This window comes from Gobius niger (genome assembly GCF_951799975.1).
Source record: "Gobius niger genome assembly, chromosome: 19".
NCBI lineage: Eukaryota > Metazoa > Chordata > Actinopteri > Gobiiformes > Gobiidae > Gobius > Gobius niger.
In genome coordinates, this window is record NC_136870.1 from 3730600 (window position 1) to 3746899 (window position 16300).

Genomic DNA, 16300 nt, shown 5'->3' on the forward strand with positions numbered 1-16300 from the left:
TATCCTGCAGCATCTGCTTACTGCTGCAGCCAAGTGTGTGCATGAGATCCAGGAAGATTAAGATTAAGTGTGATTGTAGATGATACTGAAGATGAAACCGCCCCTCATTATTCTGCACGAGACACACTCTTCCCTCCCTGCCAGACTGAGCTGTGGGAAGCTCCTCTCGTGTGAGGGTTTGAAAGAGCCACCAGAGTGAGTAGGTGCAGTTGGGATGAATAAATCATAAATCATGTGAGAGAAGTAGACCTTGAGAACTGAACGGTGCCAAACTCCCGCTGTGACAGCTGGCAGGCCGCTAAGGCGCGCCACGGCAACCATCACCACAACCATAATCACAACCATCACCACAACCATCATCACAACCATCACCACAACCATCACCACAACCATCACCACAGCCATCACCACAACCATCACCACAACCATCACCACAGCCATCACCACAACCATCACCACAACCATCATCACAACCATCACCACAACCATCACCACAACCATCACCACAACCATCACCACAACCATAATCACAACCATCACCACAGCCATCACCACAACCATCACCCTAAACATCACCAGAACCATCACTACAACCATCACCCTAAACATCATCACAACCATCACCACAACCATCACCCCAAACATCATCACAACCATCACCACAACCATCACCCCAAACATCACCAGAACCATCACTACAACCATCACCCTAAACATCATCACAACCATCACCACAACCATCACCCTAAACATCATCACAACCATCACCACAACCATCACCCCAAACATCATCACAACCATCACCACAACCATCACCCCAAACATCATCACAACCATCACCCCAAACATCATCACAACCATCACCACAACCATCACCCCAAACATCATCACAACCATCACCACAACCATCAACAGAGCGCCAGGGTTCACTGTGAGGAAAATAAAACATTGGAATTATTGTATTGTATGTTTTCTGCTCTTTTCCATTGCAACAAATTCAAATGTACTTTTATTTTAGATGACACAAAATGTTGTTTATTTGGTTAGTTTGGACGACGCCGGTCGATTTTTAACTTTCAAAATTGACCGAGTGGAAACCAGTGTGGTTAAGTATGAAACTCCCCCCAGTGTCACAGAAGGAAACTCTTTCTGTGCCGGGCTTTGAAACTGTTTAGGCAGGTGTAAAGCCCCATAGGATTCAATATTCTAGCCATCTTTTTGGAGTGGCCCCTTGCCACTAGGGGGTGGTATTGCAGCTGAGTCAGCACATCGCCCTGAGGACGTAAGAACACCATTCCCAATTCGGGCGTTCTGCTTTCCCAAAATTTCATCCACTGAGCGGCGCTGTGATTAAAAAATGACACCGTTCATGTCGGCACTTCCTGTTGCTCTTATACTGCATTCAGACTGAACGCGATGGAGACGTTTCTGTTCTGTTTTTTTGCCTTAATGGTTTGTGCAGCCCTGTGAGCCATGTTGTGATATTGGGCTTTACAAAACCATTGACTGATTGAGACGTCAGGGGCGAGTGATTTTAAATGTGTTCTGAAGCAGGAAGGAGCTCTTGACTGAAAAATAACTGCTGTTTTGGTTCTAACTAGTCCGTTACTGCCATGTCCTGTGGATCTTCAACTATAGCTATACCCATGGTATACGTTTCAAAGCCCGGCACAGAAAGGATCTCCCCAGTATTTAAGCACATATCCAGCCCATATGTCCGAATAAAGGACTATTATTTGTGCCAGTGGACAATGGTTACTCCAGGTTAGCTCCGTTAGCTTGTTACAATCGCCTACAGCTCATTGTTGATAAAAAGTCCACAATAAACCACAAATGCACCAAGCCCGGCTCAGTGTGTGATCATCTCAAAGGCTGCTTTATATAGTTACAGATTTATTGACATAATTAGTGCATAATACTTGTTTTCACCGGATCTATGCGTGCTAGCTGCTAAGCAGCTAGTTAGCTCCGGGCGAGCGGTTAGCAGCTCGGCTACGGACTTATTTTTTGACATGGCTGATGTTCTCACGTTGAAAACACAGACTCGATAAAGTTGTATTGGGCAGAGAGATAATCAGAGGCTGTCAGTGCTTTTTACTATTGTCTCCCAGGGACAGCTCACAGACCCCAGGGGCAACGGCTAACTATCCCGCCCAGCCTTCGAGGCTCCGAGCCGGGCGGGAGACCGTACAGCGGGGCAACAGAGTGAACGAGCAGAACGCCCGAATTGTGAGCACATTTCTGCACAGACATCATTCATCCGGGGCTATTATACATGTTTTTAGTGGTGAGCACCCAGAGGAATCCTACGCAGGCACAGAGAGAACAAGAGCGCTAACTACTCACATAATATTGCAATACTGCAGAGGTCTTGGTTTGGCTATTGGTCCAGATTTGGCCTTTGACATTGTTAGGAAACAAAGGGCTTTAGATTTCAGGTTGAATGTAATGGCACATTACTGTATGGTACTGGTTCAGTAAAATACCACATCATTTCATTATGGCACATTTCAGACAGTACTGGGTGAAGTGTTGCGTAAATATATCCAACAACAAAATGCACATAGAATTCTGTCAGAAAGAATATTATTCATATTGAACAGCTTCAGGCACTTTTAAATCACAAAGGAGCAGACGTGTTCCTGGGATGTGGAGTTTGAGTGACTCTTTGATGGGAAAGGATTATACGTTTAATTGTATTTGTTTCACTGAGGCTTTGATCTACTTCTTCTTGGACGCACCTTTGTGTACTTTATATTTACTGATTCAAGAGATTTGGCCATAGTTTCTCATCAAGACTCCTTTATTTGTCATTTTACAAAAAACATTATAGAAAAAAAATCGAATTGCATGTTTACACAGAAAAAACAACAAAAAGGTGTAGATTAAGTTAAAAAAAACAGAACACAATTACAGGTTTAAACATAGTGTCTTTTTCGACCAAACAATGACTGACTAAAGGCATGCTTCATGTGGCGGCGCTCGTGTGGGCCTGGGATGTGAGGCGGCTCTCATCTGTTAATGGGGAACAGCCTCTTCAGCAGAGATGTTATCAGCAGCACAGGCCAGGGCTAATGGGGCAGAGTGAGCAGCCCCCCTCCATCTGAGAGACAAAGGACACTGAGGACACTCATGTCTCAATACTGCACTGTGCCTTTTACATTACACAGCATTTCAGTCAGCGCTGCTGTCTTATAACACAGCGCCTAACTCTCAATTATTGACAAAGTCGTTTTGCAGTCGGGAACAATGCAGTAGCAGTGACTCTACATCAGTAAACTAGACTAAATTCAATTAGGCAAGGCAAGGCAACTTTATTTATGCCCCGCATTTCGTACACAAGGCAACTGAATGTGCCTAACTAAAAGTATCTGACTAAATTAAAGGTTAGTTTTTTAATGTTATTTTCCTAAAGGCTCAAAGGACATATTTAAAGAGGTATGTGTATTGGTAGAAGTCAAAGAAAAGGCTAAGTGCGAACATGACAGCAGAGGGAACAGGGGAACGGAAGTAGATTCAGGGGCACTTTGGACTGGACTTTTGGGAACAGGCCAAAACAATTCTATTTTTTATTTCATTTTATTGTTTTTTTTATTTGGTAGGGACAGTGCATGTTAATAAACAAGCCACACCGGATTGGAGCCTTGGGCTAATTTCCATGCGTCGTCCCACACTCTCAAACACACTCTCATTCATCCTGGCCTATTGTACATGTTTTTAGTGGTAGAGAAAACCGGAGTACCCGGAGGAAACCTACACAGACACAGTGAGAACATACTGCAAACTCCACACAGAAAGGCCCCGTCCAGGCGGGAATCGAACCCGGACCTTCCAGCTGTGAAGCACGAGCGCTAAACACTATGCCACCGTGCCGCCCCGTTCCTTGAACACTCTCATTAAACACCATTATATCATCTCAAATTTTTGGCCCGATCCTCCAAAATAATCCTTTAGTCTCGAAAATGGAAAGATGGGGGAATGCGGATAAATTTCAGTAGTCAGTGGCGGGCCGAGGGGCTTCAGTCAGGGCCTTCAGTAGCAACCTGGGTTCACTCATCATCCATCCATCCATTTTCTTCCACTTTCGTCCGTTTCCGGGTCGTGGGGGCATCTGTTGGAGCTGCCCAAATCATATTGCACCAGCCCCAATGGCTCCTCCTGCAGGTGGTGGGTCCACAGAAGGACGGCCTCATGGTTCTAACCGGGCCTGTTGGTCTCTCATAAGGGGCTTCTGAACCGCTCTTTGTCTGACCCGTCACCAAGGACCTGTTTGCCATGGAAGACACTACCAGGGGCACGAAGCCCCCGACAACAGAGCACCAGGATCATTCAGGTGCTCAACATGGTGGTGGCTCCAGGAGGGGAGGGTTCACTCATTCAAACGCGTATAAACTGCTCGACAATAGAAAGGCGTATGGATAAAACAGCTTTCTTACATGGCATTTGTCCGCCAAAGAATGTATCAACAATGCAAACCAAAGCAACGATGCCTCCACCCCCAAACAAAAGCAAAAACCTTCGGGAACACTCATACTAGTATTGGGAAGAGGCGGAGACGAGCGCATTATAATGTGGAACCAGAGCCAGACATCCAGAGATCAACCAAAACGCAAAAAGTAACAAAAAGAAACTAGACTTACAGTTTGGTGCTATGTGGGATGCCTTTGTAGGGCTCGTAATCCCTGTTCCCTGCCCTCTGCTCCTGTCCAGGTCCAAGCCTCTACGTCCCGCGCTCGTTCCCACTGCTTTTCTATCAAAGCTCTTCATGACGAGGCGGCGATATTAATCAATCCACAAAATGCATATTTATATTGTTATATACAATATTCAGGTGCACTCAATAGTCTGAATTTTACGTTAAATTAGTTTCAAAGTAGGTTGTAAAAGTCCGAAAGACGATTGCTATAATTAAGTCTGGTTTGAACAACGCTGATGTGAGTAATACCCAGTAATAATATGAGCGCAGCAGGAATGAGTAAATGATCTCTCTGAAGTGGAAAGGTTGAAGTCTTGTGAACAGAACACTGTGAGCTGCAGAGCCAGCCTCGTGCACGGCGCCACACCTCATCCATCGCGCTGCAGCACAGGCAGTTAGCGCGGCTGGGCGTCCTCCCCGCTGCGCGCTGGTCTGCTCCCACATGTGGCCCTCCAATCGCCTGGTAAATAAAGCAGAGCGGAACAGACGGCCGTCCCACTCAACAACATGGAGATAAATGGGCCCGCTCTGTGGATATACGGAGGCTTCACTCCACTGACTCCGCTCTGTTTGTTCAGATGCTCAGCGGTAGAGCTCCTCCCCTGGACTCGCTGCAGAGGGTTGTGCTTTTCCAAAGTCTTTGTGCTGCTGTCGGGGTGTCACAGCGGGTCAGGGGGAGCTGCAAACTGTCACGTCACATCCACAACAAGCCCCCTCACGCTGGTGTTTGATTCCGCGGTTTTCCTGAGCTCAGGCCCTTGTTTTGGGACGACCCAGAGCTCTGCTGCTGCTACCACAAAACTACTGTTAGTGAGGTGTCTAACATGTTTTAACTGATGTATTAACATTTATATGATATACTGATATATTAACATTTTTGCAATGCAGAATCTGAAAATGACATCCTTTTTTTCATGTCAGGTTTTTGTGTGAAGTTTTTTACCGATTATACAGTTTTTATATTGGGGGTTGCTTTATGTTAGTGCTTTTCAAATCAAATAAGATTTTAACATGCAGATTAATTTTCTTTTAAAACATATTTCATTCAATAAATGTTCCAATGTCAATCAGCGGTGACGTGTAAACAAGCAGCAACTTCCCTCTCTCTTGGTACAGCTGTGTTTTTTGTCTTTTTCTGCAAACTGTATTTGTAGTTTTTACTGGATACTTTTGGACATTGTTGTGTTTTGTTTTTTTCAGTTGATTTTTTTTTACTGCAGAGTTCATACTAGCCACGAAGGACCCAGGTACTGCCATACACTAAATAATTCACTGGCTCAATGTTAGAGAATGACAGCAACCTTTTGCGATACCTTTTTCACTTGGACCAACACTGTCAAATAGTGTTCGCTCAATTATATAAAACAAGAAAACGTTCTTATTCTAAATTCAGCCAGCTTGAATTCAATGATTTATTTTTTGTTAAAATTTAGTTGTAGAAATACAGAATTTCAGCCATTTCCCCCCAAGACATTACAATTTTATTCAGCTGTCAATCATTCCACAAACAGGCCTATATGCAAACAATTACACAAACACTTTTTTAAATTGAAAAATGTATGTTTGTGTTCCATCACAATATTACGTTTAAAACCAAGAACAAGTCCAACTTGGTATTTCACATTGATTTTATAGAAGTGGTTCCAAAAGTGTGATATACCCCAAGGGTCAGGGGTATGTGAAGAAACTGAGACAATGATCAGCTGATTTTTGACATTTGAAAACAATATGGGAATAATGTTAATGCCAAGAAATGCCCACAATAATAAAAAAAAAAAAACAAGAAATGTAATAATTGACACAAATAAATATAAGAAGTACAATACAATATTGGCTGATAAGACATTTAACTCTCTGAATACCTCAAAAGTCTTGAGTTGTTTGGGGGAGCAGAGGTTGACTGCATGAGTAAAAGTGCAGGACTGGACATCAGAGGCTTCCAGGACAGCAGTCGCTTCAGGGACCATAGGAGCGTCTTCTTGGATCTTCATGGTATTCTGCGTTGTACTTTCTGTGGAACCATTGCTGCTATCCTCCTATGTATTCAAATTGTTGTTTTAGTTCATTGAATAAATTCTTTCTAAATTCAAAAACATAACTTCAGCACTACGTACAGAGTGAAGTCAAAGAAAAACAATGCAGACTGGACACTCACTTGGTATTCGGCCCTGCTGCCGTGATGGAACACTATCTGCCATGTTGCTGCTACAATAATCCAAATGATGTGCTTGATCTTGGTTTGTTGAAAGGACTTCCAGTCAAAAGGAATATTAGGATTAAACAATGTAATAGATGAAGATAAATGAATAAGTAATGATTAGGTTCATTTGGAGATTTTCAATAACACTCTCCCATAGAGTTATTTAGCCTCGTACCCTCCATCTGAAATAATGACATTACATTATACAATGTCACAAACAAAACATATACAGGAGTGGTTCTCAACCTATTTTTTAGTTGTGACCCCAAGCTTGCCTGCAGAATTATTGGTATGTGACACTCAGTACAGATGTTGAAGGTTCTATTGAGAATGATATGAACGATTTTCCATAATATAGTGCTAATAAAGGCATCGGAAAAATGCAGTCTAATAAGAGCCTCTTTAATACTGGTGGAAACAGTGTGGGATGGAAACTTACCAACTGCTCCCAGAAGATCCTCCTGATGGTTCGCAGTGCTGCCCCCTGCTGCATGTTTATGAATTTTTTTTTTTTTTTTTTTTAAACTGCTTGGTTCATCTGCTACGCTCTTCCCGGAAGATGTCGATTTCTGAATTCAGCACATCAACATTGTCCTAAATCTGCTCACCAAACTTAGACACCAAATTAGCTGTAAACCAGTGTGATCAGTGAATATCTCCATGCATGTTACATTTATAGAGCCATTTCGCTGTCATTCAGTTTGGACCCACACAAACACAGGCTGTTTGCAAAAGTTCATTTCTGATTTCTCATTCAATCATAATTATAGACAAGCTGAGAGTTGGCAGTCCATCCCTCCAGTAAACCCTGGCTGATAGCATGCGCATAATATTCCTATTATTGATGAAATTGTGTCGGTGGGGAAAGTGCACGCAGCGTGGTGGTTCAACAGCCTATCACAAATTGACTTTGGTATGCGCTTAGTGATAATAATGATATGCTAATGACTAATTCCAAACTTCAACTGTTGCACCAGTCGGAGACTCCAGCGTTGCATAGCCAATTTCATCTCTGTGCCAGATAGATAATTCTTTGGCGGGTGTCTCCGTCTGCAGCAGAGAACAGAACAAGAACTTTCTGTGTGTTTTCATACAATTGTTGGCTTGCGTCGCAGCCCTGGATTATCAGTGCCGATGGGCGAGTTTGCATTGGTAAGAACATTCTCGCAGTGAATAAATATGGATCTGACTGGGCGCCAATTCTTAACTGCTTTTGTGCACAACATTAATCTCAATAATACTTCCTTTTCTAAAAGTCTACCTGGAAGTTAGAATATACAGAAGTACACAGATTTGGATTCAGACCATTTTCATCCAACCGACATGTTAAACTCCAAATGTTATTCATTCTGCAATAAAGTAGACACCAGTGGGAAGGAAAACAACACGTTCTTTTTGTCATTTGAAATGATGAAAACATTTGGTGTGAGTGAAGCTGCTCACCACACTATCTCCCTGTGACAGACATTACTCCCACTGCCCCACGGGAGGCCTGAGCACAAAAGCCTGGCTCTCCTCCTTCTTCAAATGATTAGGTGGTGTGCGTACCGTAGTGCTGATCAAAAGGTGTTTCGGTTTTTTGGTTATTTCAAATAACCAATAGAAGGAGTGCACGACTGTCCACTGTATAGTTCTGCTCTGTTTAGTGATAGAAAGGGGTAAGGTATTTACAGGGGACTTCCTTTAGACAGACAACAACTCCAGCAACTACAACACTGGCAGACAGACAATAATTACACAGATTTTAAAGCCCATCCATCCATCCATCCATCCATTTTCTTCCGCTTTATCCGGGGCCGGGTCGCGGGGGCAGCTGTCTCAGCAGAGATGCCCAGACTTCCCGATCCACACACACCTCCTCCAGCTGTTCTGGGGGGACCCCGAGGCGACACCAGGCCAGCTTGGGACATAGTCCCACCTGCGTGTCCTGGGCCTTCCACGAGGCCTCTTCCCACTAGGACATGCCTGGAACACCTCCTGCGGGAGGCGACCAGGAGGCATCCGAAACAGATGCCCGAGTCTCCTTTCGACGTGAAGGAGCAGCGACTCTACTCCGAGCTCCTTCCGGGTAACTGAGCTCCTCACCCGATCTTGAAGGGTGCGCCCAGCCACCCTGGGAAGGAAACTCATTCCGGCCGCTTGTATTCGCGATCTTGTCCTTTCGGTCATTACCCAGATCTCATGACCATAGGTGAGGGCGGGAACATAGATCGATCGGTAAATCGAGAGCTTTGCCCCGACTCAGCTCCCTCTTCACCACGACAGACCGATACAGCGACCGCATCACTGCTGACGCCGCACCGATCCGTCTGTCGATCTCACGCTCCATCCGTCTCTCACTCGGGAACAAGACCCCGAGATACTTGAACTCCTCCACTTGAGGCGAGGACTCCCCACCGACCTGTAGAGGGGAAGCCACCTTTTTCCAGTGGAGAACCATGGCCTCAGTTTTGGAGGTGCTGATCCTCATCAGATTTTAAAGCCTTTTGGTCAAATTTACAGGGGAAATCAATAACTAGATCAATCATACACAACAACATAATCGGTCGGTTATCTTGGACTTTGTGGACTGGTGTGAGCACAACCACCTGTGCTTGAACACCAGTAAGACGAAGGAGATGGTGATCGTCTTCAAGACGTAGACACTACCGCACACACCGCTGAACATCCAGGGGGAGGACAGTGAGGAGGTGGGCAGCTTCAAGTACCTGGGTGTTCACCTCAACAATAAACTGCACTGGTCCCACAACACCATTATTCAGAAAATTGCCAGAGCCTCGAAGTTAACTTGACAAGGGAGAGCTTGATCTGCCCTTAACTGTTTGGCACCACTCACCAGTCAACAGTCACGATCATGCCTGAACAAACTTTTTAAACGTCCTCCATTGTTTGACTTCACGTGTCACGCTCAAACTAGTTCCCTTCACTTTCCTGCTTTTGCCCTTTTACACAACTAACTTTCAGTCTTCTCTCTCGTCCCCAACTTAGCCGACTGCTGCATTGTACATTCTAACCTAAAACTACAATAGTGTGAACAATGAGCTCTACTCCATTGTAGCGGCGTCTCTGTCCCTAACATCTGCTGTAGTTTCACTCACGACTCGCTAAATGAACCAAGTGAATGGCAGCATATTGTTCTACCTTTCTTTGGAACTGTGTCGCTGTGCTCCCATGTGCTTCCATTGTGGCGTGTATAGAAACTCCGCCAGCTTAAGGGGCTTCTCTGACACCTGCCACTGTTTAAATGCCGTTTTTTTTTTTTTTTTGCGAGGTGCCGGCATCTGTCCCGGGCTTACACACGCCTTCCACAGCCTCCTTTAAAGAGCACGCCAAATCCTATTCTCCGGCCGACATATGGGAGCGTACCGCTAACAATGTGTCTGCGCAGGTGAAGAGTATCCAGGACGCCATTCGAGATAAGAAGGAGCGCTTTAACTTCATGGGGGAGGTGGTGAGCCTGTGTCCCTCGGTGGGCATCTTCATTACCATGAACCCAGGGTACGCCGGCCGGACGGAGCTGCCCGAGAACCTCAAAGCCCTGTTTAGGTGAGTGCGGGGCCCGGCTCACGGCTGAGGGACAACAAGACACAAAACACCCATGAAACAAGCACTGGAGAAACACACTAATGGTTTCAGCGGATGTTTTGGTCAACTACTGTAGAACTACCTTTTTAGGGATAGAATGCAGTGTACTATCCAAGCCAAGGCTTTCTCCATGTCACATACACTTGATGAGTCACATTTTAGATTTTGGTTAATTTAGGTAAATATATTTAAAAAATAACCAATATGGATTTTTTGGTCCGATACCGATATGAAAGGGGTTGGCTGATAGCCGATATATAGACCAACATTTTAAGTAATTTAATTTGATGTAGGTTCCTTTTTGGTAGCGCTTTAGAATGCAATGTGTAGCAAGGTAGTACAAATTGTAATAAGGGAGAACAATGTGTAACAAGGTAGTACAAAGTGTTACAAGGGGGACCAATGTGCAACAAGGTAGTACAAATTGTAACAAGGGGGAACAATGTGCAACAAGGTGGTACAAAGTGTTACAAGGGGGACAAATGTGTAACAAGGTAGTACAACGTGTAACAAGGGGGACCAATGTGTAACAAGGTAGTACAAAGTGTTACAAGGGGGAACAATGTGTAACAAGGTAGTACAAAGTGTAACAAGGGGGGACCAATGTGCAACAAGGTAGTACAAATTGTAACAAGGGGGAACAATGTGCAACAAGGTGGTACAAAGTGTTACAAGGGGGACAAATGTGTAACAAGGTAGTACAAAGTGTAACAAGGGGGACCAATGTGTAACAAGGTAGTACAAAGTGTTACAAGGGGGAACAATGTGCAACAAGGTAGTACAAATTGTAACAAGGGGGAACAATGTGCAACAAGGTAGTACAACGTGTTACAAGGGGGACCAATGTGCAACAAGGTAGTACAACGTGTAACAAGGGGGACCAATGTGTAACAAGGTAGTACAAAGTGTAACAAGGGGGAACAATGTGTAACAAGGCAGTACAAAGTGTTACAAGGGGGACCAATGTGCAACAAGGTAGTACAACGTGTAACAAGGGGGACCAATGTGTAACAAGGTAGTACAAAGTGTAACAAGGGGTAACAATGTGCAACAAGGTAGTACAACGTGTAACAAGGGGGACCAATGTGTAACAAGGTAGTACAAAGTGTAACAAGGGGAAACAATGTGTAACAAGGTAGTACAAAGTGTAACACAGCCCTTCCCACGTTCAGCAATCACATGTTTGTGTTTCTGACTCTGTGAAGCGACACTTGGCCCTGCTGTCTCTCCTTAGATTAGGGGTCCCCAACTGGTGGACCTGGGTCCAGATCCGGACCTCCAGAGGCTTTAGTCCGGACCCCGAAGCCTTTTCAGCCTCTCAATATACTTAATTTCTAAGGCTGAATTAAACATTATCCTAACCATTTGAATAACTTAGAAATAAAATGGCAAACAAATTGATTATGATGATCAGCTCTTCAACGTAAAAGCAGATATATAGTAAATATATATTAGGGTGCTTCTAAAAAATGAAAGTTTCAGGGCAGTGTTCTCCAACCCTGCATTACATGATGCTTGTTATAGAGAAGCTGTAAAAAAAAGTTTTAGCTGAAAATATTGATATTTAGGACTTGCTCAACTCTATTGAAGTTTTTACCTTTTAAGTCACATGGCGCCAATCCAAGATTCAGACATTTATATTACTTTCAATTAAATCAAAACAAGCTCAACTATATATGGTCTAAAAAGACTACAGTTTTGGTGTCAGGTGGTAAAACCGATGTAAATATTGGAAAATATTTCTTTAGTTTAAAAGTCTTCAGTTGTTTTAAAAGAAAATGTTTACCCAAGCTAACTAATGCTAACGCTAATGCAAGAGTCCACATAAAAGCCAATTTAATTTGAAATTAGTTGCTAATGTCAGGTGGTGCAATTGCAAAAAACACCAAATTACCATCTAAAAAATATAGGGATGCACCTATGGGTCATATAAAGATTCAGTAGCCAAAATATTATTTAATTCAAAGAATATTTAGAACTTGCTCAATGCGATTTAATGTTCAAAAATATAAATAATAGAATCGAATGATCCTGGAGCTCTGTTGTCACAGGCTTCGTGCCCCAGTAGGGTCTCCCAGGGCAAACTGGTCCTAGGTGACGGGTCAGACAAAGAGCGGGTCAGAAGCCCCTTATGAGAGACCAACAGGCCCGGTCAGAACCATGAGGCCGTCCTTCTGTGGACCCGCCACCTGCAGGAGGAGCCATAGGGGCTCGTGCAGCTCCAACAGCTGCCCCCACAACCCGGCAACGGAAAAGTGGAAGAAAATGGATGGATTTGTTGTATTAGGGTCTAAAAGCATATTTTCAAAAAGTTTTTTCAAAACTGATGCATGCATATTTTTGAGTCGATAATTTTGTGTTTAAACAAGTTTTGTTTGTTAAATAACATTTAACAAGTATTTAAATGTATTTTGATGTATTTGTAGCTTCTCTGTATAAAAAGTGTCAGGTGGAGTTTTCTCTAAAATTTAAATAGTTTCCAAAAAAATTGTACAAGGGTCAAATCTTTGCCAAGTGTATCTTAGACAGCCTTTCTCCTCTGAACATTTCATCAGTAATTTGTAACTGACTGATGCTGGAATCAGCAATAAAACCAGAGGACCACGGACAGAGTGCTCGGTGTCAGCCCAAAACAGTGATCGGTTCAGTATCGGATGTTTTAAACCAATATCTGATTTTTTTTTCTAGTTTTGACTCTGATAACTTATACCAGTGTTGGATCGGTGCATCCCTATATTTTTCAGATGGTTATTTGCTGTTTTTTGCAGTTGCACCACCTGACATTAGCAACTAATTTCAAATTAAATTGGCTTTTATGTGGACCCTTGCATTAGCGTTAGCATTTGTTAGCATGGGTAAACATTTTCTTTTAAAACAACTGAAGACTTTTAAACTAAAGTAATATTTTCCAATATTTACATCGGTTTTACCACCTGACACCAAAACTGTAGTCTTTTTAGACCGTATATAGTTGAGCTTGTTTTGATTTAATTGAAAGTAATAAAAATGTCTGAATCTTGGATTGGCGCCATGTGACTTAAAAGGTAAAAACTTCAATAGAGTTGAGCAAGTCCTAAATATCAATATTTTCAGCTAAAACTTTTTTTACAGCTTCTCTATAACAAGCATCATGTAATGCAGGGTTGGAGGAAAGCAGATTTAAAACTTTTTTTTTTTACATAGTACGAGGAAGCACCCTAATATATATGCTCATGTTTTAACATTTTCAAGAGCATATGTCTGGACCATGGACATATGTTGAAAGTTACAAGAAGAGTTTGTGGACCTCGAGCTGATTTGGGGACCCCTGCTTTAGAAGGAACCAAAGTTCAAATCAAGCTCTGGGACTGTAGCCTATAATGCTGTTTCCGCAGACCGTGTGCCATGGTGGTGCCCGACTTCGAGCTGATCTGTGAGATCATGCTGGTGGCTGAGGGCTTTCTGAGTGCCCGAGTGCTGGCGCGCAAGTTCATCACTCTGTACACGCTGTGCAAGGAGCTGCTGTCCAAACAGGTACAGCACACACTGAGGAGGGTTCTGCTGGCATTTCAGAACTGAAACTAAACAACAAGGGTGTGGGTTTTATCCCCAACAACGTCCTCGTCATTCTGCCATCTTTACAGAGAGTTTTCTGACAGATATGACGATTGCAATTCGAATTCAAATATCTTATACATAGCATTTGATGTTTTTTCATTCATTGTAGCTTCATATAAACTTGTAAAACTGCAGTTGAACATCACAGTGCTCAGTTATTACATATACACATATATTTGTTGCAACAAATCTGCAAGAGGCAAATAGGCATTTTAGGAGTTGTTAGAAAAAAAACTTCTCTCATAAATGTGGTGCTCTCACACTCTTTCTCCCTCCCTCTTGAGCTGCATAAATGCATTCTCCGAGCTGCAAAACGCTGGTTGTTTTATGGAAATCTGCCTCATATTCACGTCAGTAACCTGATGCAAAAATGTTACTTTTAGAAGCTTAATGCAAAGAGACGCACGTACGACGATGAGCCGGGATCATCAGCTTTTCTTCATCACACACTCTGCGATGAATTATATTTCTGTGACACGACCCTGCCCGCAGGTCGCGAAACACTTTTGTTGCTAGCAGTTCGTATATTTGCCGTTTGCACACGTGGTGTTTGTTTTCAGCGACCGCAGCGCAGACAAACGTGATCGTCCTGCAGTGACTTCAGAGGCGGCGAGGCTCGATCATTCTGATTGCTGAACATGTCTCGCCCTCCAACGGTGGAGGCGCAAAGCAGAAATAAAACAAAACAAACCCCTTGAGGTTAGGTAATCGCAGTAGCTAAAACCTCATTTTCGATTTGATAAAGGTTAATCGTTCAGCCCTCGTGGTTACACGCCTAAAGAGAGGCGTGTCAGCATCCCAACACTTTGATTTCAGGTTGATAGGTCAAGTCCTTGGGTAGATCTTGATATTTAAAGGTCACAAATGAAGCTGAAACTGTGAAGTGTGTGCACTTAATACACTCAAAAACAGCCCAAAATTGTTATTTACTTTTGGTAATATAGTTTTACTGACGAGTGTGCGAGGAGAGAAAGAGAAAAGCAAGGGATTGAGTCAAGGAGGTCACGGACAGGTCTGAATTTTCTCTTATTTCTTATCAGTTGATATATTTTTTGTGTCAGGAAATAGTCATTTTTGTGGAAGCTGAAGAGTTAGGTTCATGTCCGAACCAAAGTCCGCACCAAAACTACTCATGCATTTCAGGACAGACTGAAGAATGCTGTAGGGATGAAGAGATTAAGCAGTTTGATGATAGTCACCATTATAAAGGACACAGTAGGTCAACCATGAACTGGAAACTCGCACACAAGGTGCATCCACCCAAAGAAACCATTGAAGTCAGCCGTGGGGGACCACTTTGGGTTTTTAAAACGTGTTGTTGTTGTTGTTCATCGAAAAGTTCCAAAGGCCCCAAACACATCTTCAAGATAATCCTTCGCTGTAAATGTCCAAGTCAGGGTAATAACACGGCAGAATTCCCAATAAAGTTGTCCAAATGTTCTGAAACATCAGCCACAACTGCTCCTCTGCTTCATCGTAATAAACAGAAAGGAAAACGAAGGGAAAAACTGGACCCCCCCTCTCAATTTCCAAGTCCCATTAGTGCACTGTAGATAAATGTTTCCTTAGTCTGTCCATCAAAACACCTGAGAAAAAGTTAGCTAGCCTAGATATTAAAAACAGTGTATGTTTATATGTTCAAATGTTAAAAAAGCATTTTAAAGACAATCGAAAATGTGAATAATCATAAATTATTTTCTCTCACAATAGTCGTGACTCAATAATTGTAATCGTGACATCCCTAGTTAACGGTGTAGTTTTTTTGGAACATTATCTCCTTAACAAGTGCAGCATTATTCCTGTTGAAAACGTGATTTGAGTCGAGTGTCATGAATCCACTCTGTCCTGCACCTGAGTGAAGTGCCACAGTCAAACGAGTGGGACGCTTCAGGGAACTTCACGCCGCGTTATTGTGGACACTTAAAGGCCCATTCCCGGTCCTTTCCTCCTCTCCGTAGCATTACTGGACTTTAATTATTCAAAGCAGTCATCATTTTAGTGCTGAGTGGAATTACGGCGGCGCTCTGGAAGGCAGGTGATTTTTACGAGCCCATGGTTGTGGATAAATTTCCCATGACCGCAGGCCCATTTACGTGTCATAACACACTCGTCCCTCTTTACGGCTGTTTTATGGAAGCTCTGCAGAATCCGCCGCAGCGCTTCCCTTCAGCCTCTCCGTTCACATTTGACCACATTAAAGGGGCTGATGGTGAACAGATTGC

General features: G+C 43.2%; 1 protein-coding gene across 1 annotated transcript in view; it reads left to right on the forward strand.

Moving 5' to 3' along the window:
• The window catches only part of dnah9 (dynein, axonemal, heavy chain 9), a gene marked incomplete at its 3' end in the record, with an annotated part of 755285 nt that overhangs the window by 433008 nt on the left and 305977 nt on the right, over positions 1-16300 (forward strand). Inside the window, exons 35-36 of the mRNA XM_079578063.1 lie at positions 10285-10442; positions 13856-13994. Of these exons, the coding sequence (XP_079434189.1) occupies positions 10285-10442; positions 13856-13994 (297 nt within the window). The remainder of the gene's footprint in view (positions 1-10284; positions 10443-13855; positions 13995-16300) is intronic.